The following is a 9,721-nucleotide window of genomic DNA, read 5'->3' on the forward strand; positions in this document are numbered from 1 at the left end:
ATTGAGACATCAAGGAAGCTCAGAAGCTCTCTTGAAAAATGACCGTTAGGTGACGTATTTCAAGGTCTCTTATTAAAGCGGAAGAGAAGGTTTAAGACATTTGGGACGGTCCTTGCTCTCTGAATAGGAAGTGGGGAAGGGAGGGAGGCCATTTTAAGGCCATCGAGACGCAGCCCTTGACTGTGAGAATGTAAGATTCTATTGCTAAGCTAAGACATTCCTGAAACTGGACTTTCAATCAAAACGTGAAGTGATCAATAATGGAAGACCAATGCCTGAGCTAAAAGGTATGCTTCAAACGACGGAACAGAAGAAAACTCGATCGACTTCACACATTCAAAGCCAAATTGCTTTGAAAATGTTTGGAACCTCAAGAATAAACTTGGTTTTGGTCGTAGAGCGGCAGCTCAGTTGATTATTTCTCATTTTTTCTCTTAGGATTGTTTAATGTCAATGTGAAGCCATTTAACATCACACAAGTGGTTGTGATCACTTTCAACCCAAGACTGCCTTTTATTGGTGAGCTGATTTTGAGAAATTAAACTTAAATTGCAGCTAAAGTTGAATTACCTGGTTGCTATGGTTATCCAGTTGCTACGCTAGCTAATTCGCTAGCTAAGGACACTTAATATCCTTAAACGATTTAATTGGAAGAGTTGAATTTGAATTAAATGATAGCTGGTTATCTAGCTGATGTTATATTCTCCTCGATTTAACTCTTAAAATTATAATGGGAAAACTTACAAACCGTCAGGGTGCTTGTGCAACTTCGTATGAAAGAGTTCATCATATTCATGAGTGCATATTCACACATATTAACACGAGTTCATCACAAACTAGCAGCTGTCAACTGTATGTACCTTACCTATACCTGTCTAAAGAATGCTGATATGAAAAGCAACCAGAAGTCAATGTGCAAGCTGCCAATTGAATGGTGATTTAAGATACTCTATTTGGTTTATGTATTTGTAAATCTGACAAAGAGGCAGTGCCTCACCAGCCACGAACCTCACCGCACGTCACTGCAGTAGACCTGTTTATTGCCAGTGGGGTCATTCAAGACTTCAAATGCCAATACAGTATCCACATCATGTAAAAGCGTTGAACAGTGGGTCAATAGGAGCTTTGAGTTTAAATGTACCCCTGAACTGAACCAACAAGCTAAGATGCAAACGGAATAACACAAATAACTGCACTACGCGCATGAAAGATAGGCTTGTTTGTCACTCAACTTGCTTATTTAAAATAAGACCCTGCATAATTTACAGGGTTAATACGACTTCAAAAACAAATACAGTACATAACCACATACAACACAACACATCTCAATTTAGTCTGTGAGTAATAGTCTGGTAGGAATTAGCCATTTTTTAGGTGATTACTTGCTTCAGGCTATTTTAACTTAACCTAAGTGAGGCCTTCGAGTACATTGAACGCCTGAGCTTGGAGATGGAAACATGTCCTTTGGCACCAGCTAGTGCTTGACATGCGAAGTGCAGCAGATCTACAAACAATGTGAGCGAAGTTGTTTAATATTAAAACTATTTACCATCGATGAACATCAGCTTTGATAATAACGCAGAGCATGCATTGCAGGGCAGCATGTAAAGGTCTTACCAGCTGAAATCGGTTACACTTATGCACATTCCCGGAAACGACTGTTGCCCCTGAAGAGACCTGTGGTCTCGGAGATCGTATGATTGACTGGCGTCTGATTTAATGTCACCCACACATCGGCAATAGAATTAGGGTAAAAATCATGAACACTCCTAAAGCTGACCACAAATAAGAAGTTTATTGCACAGTCAAAACACAGACACAAAAACAACTACTGAAAGCAGCTTTTCGTTAAAAACAAAGACAAAAAGATCAGCAAGTTGTCCTCATCATAACATTGCCTCTAGGGACAGCACAAAGTCACCCCTAAATTAGTCAGATATGAATACAACCCGAAGCTGCATTGGGATGCCAGGTGGTCAATGATGGGTGCAGAGTTCTGAACTTAGCCAAAGTAGAGCACTTTAGCGCTGTTATGGGGCATATTGGCATGCAACTCTGCTAGGCAAAACACCTCATAATGGAGACTGATCAATTTCAAACGCTTTAGAACAAGCAAACAGTCTGCTTCCACAGAACAGATCTTCTCAGATCAACATAGGCATTCTCAAATTTCGGTGTTGGGAAGGGTGCAAAACAAGCATACAAAAGCATAGCATGTGTTTTTACAACTCCCTTTTTTTGAAGGACAAGTGCTTATTCGAAGGTGGACATAGGCAAGGCACGCGTACCTCTGCATAACCATCTGGTACACACCAGACAGAGAAGAGGGCTACAGGGGACGTGGTGATGAGGAAAAGGGCTTAGAAGTCGGAGATCTCTGATGGTATGTTTGATTGTGGACTGCCCAGATGGGTCTTTGAAGCAGGGGAAGGTCCTCCTTGTCTACGGCAGAAATCATATGGGAAGGAGGCGCTGACAGGAGTGAGCGCAAGGGGAGGGAGGGCCAATGTCCAGGGCTATTCTAGATGTTTGTCTCCTTGTCTACGGCAGAAATCATATGGGAAGGAGGCGCTGACAGGAGTGAGCGCAAGGGGAGGGAGGGCCGATGTCCAGGGCTATTCTAGATGTCCAGGGCTATTCTAGATGTCCAGGGCTATTCTAGATGTCCAGGGCTATTCTAGATGTTTGGCAGCCCCCTCTCTGGAGAGTCTGTCAGCTTCCTCGTTCCCTGCAAAGCCTGCATGGCCTGGGATGTGTAGCTGTGAGAGGGAGAGAAGGGAATATGTGGAACACATTAACTAAATCTATTATAGACATCTCACAAAAATAGCAATAACATACGAAACATCTCTCTCTATTTGTCTGGGAATTATAACAGTCACTAACTTACCCTTGAACAGAATCAATTAATGTAGGTGGATAAGTTAAGTTATGGTGATACACAATGTATAACAACCTGATTTAATGCTGCTAAGAGTGTTCATATGACCACAACTACATTTCAGACCAAACTTTGGCTAATTGTCTGTGTTACTGTCTTCTTTCTCTGATCTGCCTGATTATGATGTGAGTAGTAGTCTTGTTGTTCATCACTGAAGATGGCCAATTTGCAGCTCACACAGACACACCGAACGTCACACAGGAACACTGAACGTCACACAGGAACACTGATTGCCCACAGAACGTCACACAGGACACACTGAACGTCACACAGACACACTGAACGTCACACAGACACACTGAACATCACACAGACACACTGAACGTCACACAGACACACTGAACGTCACACAGGACACACTGAACGTCACACAAACACACTGAACGTAACACAGGACACACTGAGCGTCACACAGACACACTGAACGTCAGACACACCGAACGTCACACCGGACACATACCCACACCACCTGCACCTCTTGGTTAAGTGCATCCAGTTGCTGGAATTCCTCCTGGTTGATGACCTTGCCACCACCCTTTAATCTCCAGCCATTCCGCTTCCAATTCTTCACCCAACTGGTGACCCCTAGGACAAAACACAAAGGTTTAACGGCATTCTTTTAGCTCCTTTTAGTCCGCAAAACTTCTTGTGTTTACGCCTGAGGTTTGTCCACTGCGTCACTGTTGATTTTCTAGTTGGCAGAAGTACCATTGATGGTGAACTTGCTGTCAGTGTAGAGCACAAGCTTCTTGATCTTCTGGTCCCTGGCTTGTTCCAGAGCTTTACAAGCCGCCTGCAGTAGAGAAGGTGAGGGAAGAGAAAGAGTTACGCATATACAGCCGCGGAAAAAATTAAGAGACCACTTCAAAATTATCAGTTTCTCTGGTTTTACTATTTATTGGTATGTGTTAAAGTAAAATGTACATTTTAGTTTTATTCTATAACCTACTGGCAACATTCCTACCAAATTTCAAATAAAAATATTGTCATTTAGATCATTTATTTGCAGAAAAATGACAATTGGTCAAAATAGCAAAATTGATGCAGTGTCTTCAGATCTCGAATAATGCAAAGAAAACAAGCTCATATTCATTTTTAAACTACACAATACTAATGCTTACACTTAGGAAGAGTTCAGAAATCAATATTTGGTGGAATAACCTTGATTTAAAATCACAACTTTCATGTGTCTTGGCATGCTCTCCACCAGTCTTTCACATTGCCGTTGGGTGACGTTATGCTACTCCTGGCGCAAGAATTCAAGCAGCTCGGCTTCTTTTCATGGCTTGTGACCATCCATCTTCCTCTTGATCACATTTCAGAGGTTTTTTATGGGATTCAGGTCTCGAAATTGGGCTGGCCATGACAGGGTCCTGATCTGGTGGTACTCCATCCACACCTTTACTGGCCTGGCTGTGTGGCATGGAGCATTGCCCTGCTGGAAAAAACACTTCTCAGAGTTGGGGAACATTGTCAGAGCAAAAGGAAGCAAGTTTTTCTTCCGGGACAACGTTGTACTTTGCCTGGCTGAGGTTTGTAAAAGACCATAAGGATTGAAAAAGCGGACTGCAGGTTCTTCTAAGTTCGTCTTCTCTGATGAGTCAGATTTCACAGTAGGTGCAAGACTCTCTGGCTTGTAGGCCTCTCCAGGTCTCCGTCTAACCATCAGACGACCATGTGTTGGGCAAAGCTGAAAATTGGACTCATCAGAGAAGACGAACTAGAAGACCCTCCAGTCCGCTTTTTTCAATCCTTATGGTCTTTTACAAACCTCAGCCAGGCAAAGTACAACGTTGTCCCGGAAGAAAAACTTGCTTCCTTTAGCTCTGACAATGTTCCCCAACTCTGAGAATTTTTTTTTCCAGCAGGGCAATGCTCCATGCCACACAGCCAGGCCAGTAAAGGTGTGGATGGAGTATCACCAGATCAGGACCCTGTCATGGCCAGCCCAATTTCGAGACCTGAATCCCATCAAAAACCTCTGAAATGTAATCAAGAGGAAGATGGATGGTCACAAGCCATGAAAAGAAGCCGAGCTGCTTGAATTCTTGTTCCAGGAGTAGCATAAAGTCACCCAACGGCAATGTGAAAGACTGGTGGAGAGCATGCCAAGACACATGAAAGTTGTGATTTTAAATCAAGGTTTTTCCACCAAATATTGATTTCTGAACTCTTCCTATGTGTAAGCATTAGTATTGTGTAGTTTAAAAATGAATATGAGCTTGTTTTCTTTGCATTATTCGAGATCTGAAGACACTGCATCTTTTTTGCTATTTTGATCAATTGTCATTTTTCTGCAAATAAATTATCTAAATGACAATATTTTTATTTGAAATTTGGTAGGAATGTTGCCAGCAGGTTATAGAATAAAACAAAAATGTACATTTTACTTTAACACATACCAATAAATAGTAAAACCAGAGAAACTGATAATTTTGAAGTGGTCTCTTAATTTTTTCCGCGGCTGTATATTTAAACTGTTCATCAGATGATATGAAATGGCAACCAGAAAAGTATGGAATCAGATCAATGCCATAAATATTTTGTATCTGTAATATAGATTTTGTATCTGTGAAACCATCTTCACTTTCAAAATCTACAGAGACTGAGAAATGGCACAAGTAAGAAGGCCTATATTTGGAGTTGTTAATAAGGCCATTGTAAAACGCACAATCACAGTCAGTGGTTTTCACTCCACACTTTCCACCTGTTTCTCAGATCCTTGTCGTTGTATGGAAGATATTATGATCTGCTTTGGTAGCTAATGAAAGAAAATTGTGACCGATCGCCTATTCACACTTAATTAAGTTAACCATGAACAGTATTCATACGACCCATTATCACGATGAGAACATTTAGGAGACAGACTGCTATTGTCTTGTTCTCCAGACACATGCAGAGGTGGTGGTGGGGGTATAACATATAATGTTCGAGCCATCCAGGGCCCAGCAAGCTAGCACTGATTGGCTAGTCAGTACAGGATACAATGTGTTGATTGGCGCTTTAGAAAATCTGCCAAAAGCGCTGATTGGCTCTTTAGAAAGGACGTTAAAACACTGCCATAATTAGTGTGCTTGCCCGAAGGGAAGCACACTATTGTTCTTCGTTTTTTACTATTTGTTTTTATTCTAGTAGTTTTTCTTGCAGCTAACTACTCCTCGCCCGATTGAGATAGAGACGCCGTTCAAACACCAAAACGTCCGGCCCGATCCGGTGCAAGCTGCTATGACTTTTCGTGGCGGTACTCCTTGCCACTCCTTTTTTATTCCTCTTTTTCCATCACCTTTTTTCTCCATAGACTTGCATGGCAGAACTTTGAGGCATTATGACATCATAATAGGCTCATTAAACTGGCTTGCACCTGTGCTTCACTGACAACTCTCACTGACACCTGCGCACGGTTCCTCTTCTCTCTCTGTCCCTCTCCATTCAACTGTATAACTAGGAATATTAAGAGACACCTTCCATACCAGGGCTCTACTCACTCATGCATACTCACTCATGTTTACTCACTCGTGCATACTCACTCATGCATACTTACTCATGCATACTCACTCATGTTTACTCACTCATGTTTACTCACTCATGCGTACTCACTCATGCGTACTCACTCATGCGTACTCACTCATGTTTACTCACTCATGCATACTCACTCATGCATACTCACTCATGTTTACTCACTCGTGCATACTCACTCATGTTTACTCACTCGTGCATACTCACTCATGTTTACTCACTCATGCATACTCATGCATACTCACTCATGCATACTCATTTGTGCATACTCATTTGTGCATGCTCATCCAGCAGGGAGAGCTGGAGAGCTGACACCTGCCCCAATTCCAAGGCACTTGTTCTCTCGGTCATTGCCGCAACAGAGCAAGCACACTCTCGCAGTTCGTTCACGAAACGCATTCTAGTTCGTAACTGAAATCCGTATCTGTAGAGAGTTTTTGAAAGTGTAGATACATTTCATATTTGAAATCCGTATCTGTAGAGAGTTTTTGAAAGTGTAGATACATTTCATATTTGAAATCCGTATCTGTAGAGAGTTTTTGAAAGTGTAGATACATTTCATATTTGAAATCCGTATCTGTAGATAGGTTTTGAAAGTGTAGATGGTTTCACAGATACAAAATCTATATTACAGATACAAAATCTTTATGGCATTGATCTGATTCCATAGAAAATCAGCCATTTTAAATTGCTGTCTCCAAAGTTATTCAAAACTATAACTGGAGACACAGTAATAGTAAAATAGTATGCTTTTTTGTTAGTTTATTATTATTGTCTGTCTAATTTCAGACGTTATTAAAAAAACACTGCTTTCCTTGCAGTCATGAGTACCAGAGCTGTGGGACTATGCTCTGGGAGCAATGTACAAGGCCTATCTGGAAAATAAAAGCAGACCTGGATTTCAGCTCTCTGGTTAGTCTGCCTTCCCGACAGTCTGTCAGCAACATTTCTGCAAAACAAGAGACTTTAAAATGAAACACACTTCACCCAATATGCAGAATGACTCTGGCTATAAAAAGGGGCACAAGCCACAGCATTGCATATCACACTGCTTTGTACCCAGAGACTGGTATTAAAGCACCATGGCAAGCAGTCATAGATAGCTACTGCAATCTCTGAAGGTCAGAAATGATGGGATTGTGGGTGATGGAGGAAAAACTCACAAGGGATGGTCGGGACCCCAGTACACCCCAATCCCTGCACGCGCCCCAGCTCTCCCATTGCACGAGCAGCAGCCATCTGTGTAGACCACCACAGCATCACCTGCAAAATCAAGATAAAAGATCAAATGAACCAAACCACTCCGCTAGAGAGGCGTTCAAGATTGGTCTCCGCATAAAACAGAAGACACGTATCTTATATTTTTGTACAAATAATATTTGAACCATTTTTAAGTTTTACATTATGCCACTTAAACAGTCTTTGATGTACTGCAATGTGAAATGCAAGATAGAGAAAAAAAAAGAGAGAAAGGAACTGAGAAGGACCGGAAGAAAGAAAAAGAGAGAAAGGGACTGACAAGAATGGGGAGAAAGTTTGTGTGGTGCTTCGTGGTCCTTCCTTAATCCATCCTAGTGATTCGAGTAACCGCTCTTTGAAGGGAGCCGGATCTTAGGGCTATGTTCCTTTCCGAGGGTTATTCAAAAGATCCATTCACCAAAAACGAACCACGTTTTTAAGAAATCTTAGCTGAAAAGTCCAACCCAGTCTAAAGTCCATAGACACTGCCATTTTGCTCCCCATCTCCATTTTAACCCATAATAAATACAAATATTATTTTTAAAAATATATATATTTAAAAATCTAATTAAAAAAACGTGAAGGATAGCTTGACGCCAATTGGTAGGAGGGACCCATTTTGAATGTGTTTAGACACAGCACCTAACAAATCCTTCTCATTCTACCTTCAAGGAACCCAAAAGTCAATGTCTACCTCTTGTGACTGGTGTGATCTCACTATTCGCGAAAAGATGAGTGGAGTGGATTTAATGCAGGCAGTAAAATTTGGGCGCCACGATATAAGAAATGGATCTCTACAACTCGAATGTCTTTGTTAGTGCCAAAGAGCTGTTGAAAAGAATCAGATGGCTCCTAAAAGCATCATCCATACCCATGTAGGTGAAGTCACGCTGTTCAGCAGGTGTTGTGCTACTGCTCTGTGGCGCGTCTTCTGACGCCTTCACTCGTTTAACAGCACATCCGTCTACTTCATCCGGCTCTGCTCTCTCCTCTTCCTTCACTTCCCTCTCCTTCGCATAAGGCCTCTTGTGGCCTTTCAGTACAGCCGCCATTGTGGCCTCATATGTGGCCATTGTGGCCTCATAGCTTGGGGCTCTTTTGGGGACCTCAGCTTCACACCTGCTGGGCTCTGCACAGGGTCAAAAGGGCAAACAGAGGATGATTATAAAAGTTGAACAGCATACATAAAGCTAAAATAACACAAAATGGCAGTCAATTAAAATTATTAATAAAATATAATATATACTAGAGCTTGGAGAGGGCTAAAATAAAAGTGTTCAGGTTCAAAGGACAGGGAAGTTAAAGAGGCAATGTAATAGCTTCTGTGACGATTGTACCTTCTGTAACGGATGAGCATTTTGTTGGTTGACTCCTCACAAATTCCCATGCTTCTTTTTCTGCGCCAAACTTCTTATAACTTGCGCAAGGAAACTTGTCGACTTGACTCTTGCATTCGTCCCTGTAGGGTTAGATCCAAGTTTGTTACGCCGATTTACTTTTTAAAAAGAATTATTTTTTCGTTATGTCATCATGAGAATGTAAACTACGGATAGCAAAAGAATTGTAGCCCACCAAGACTTATATACACCAGGTTGAAATCCTTTCCTCACCGCGTAGAAAAATGTCCCTTTCTTACCCATCTCGTCTCCGCCACTGTAAAAAGCTCTACGCAATATGCTAAAACCCAGTCTAGGCACTCTCCACATCAAGTTGCTCGGAGACCAAGTAATTTACCCTTGCATTTTTGCAAACGCGTTAAATACGTCGATGAGCAAGTCACTTGCTGTAATCTCTCCAAAGTCACAATTGTTGGCTCGGTCAACGGTCACTAGGCGGACGCTCTATATTACATAGCTACAGGGCTAGCAGGAGAACATCAAGATTATTTCAGTCAATGTCATTCAATGTCTATAATTTTGTCTCGATAAATGTAACTATGTTTATGCTAGCTAGTTTTCTGGTTTTCTTATCTTGAGCAGACACATTTTCTTCTTCTTCTTCTGTTGTGATTTTATGGCAGTTTAC

At 41.5% G+C, this 9,721-nt stretch overlaps 1 protein-coding gene across 2 annotated transcripts; it reads right to left on the reverse strand.

Moving 5' to 3' along the window:
- Nucleotides 1–1,805: 1,805 nt before the first annotated feature.
- rnaseh1 (ribonuclease H1) lies at nucleotides 1,806–9,671 on the reverse strand. Of its 2 annotated transcripts, none has more exons than XM_080833533.1 (8): nucleotides 9,269–9,671; nucleotides 9,034–9,155; nucleotides 8,568–8,825; nucleotides 7,621–7,720; nucleotides 7,352–7,406; nucleotides 3,650–3,734; nucleotides 3,417–3,526; nucleotides 1,806–2,759 (listed from the first exon to the last, which is right to left on the reverse strand). In XM_080833533.1, exons 1-8 carry the CDS (start codon nucleotides 9,400–9,402, stop codon nucleotides 2,673–2,675), a joined length of 951 nt encoding a protein of 316 aa, XP_080689659.1. In that variant the 5' UTR covers nucleotides 9,403–9,671; the 3' UTR covers nucleotides 1,806–2,672. The 2 variants fall into 2 exon arrangements, with proteins under 2 accessions (XP_080689659.1, XP_080689658.1); XM_080833532.1 differs by having other exon boundaries at nucleotides 3,402–3,526.
- Between the last annotated feature and the right edge of the window lie 50 nt (nucleotides 9,672–9,721).

This window comes from Sprattus sprattus (assembly GCF_963457725.1).
Source record: "Sprattus sprattus genome assembly, chromosome: 2".
NCBI lineage: Eukaryota > Metazoa > Chordata > Actinopteri > Clupeiformes > Clupeidae > Sprattus > Sprattus sprattus.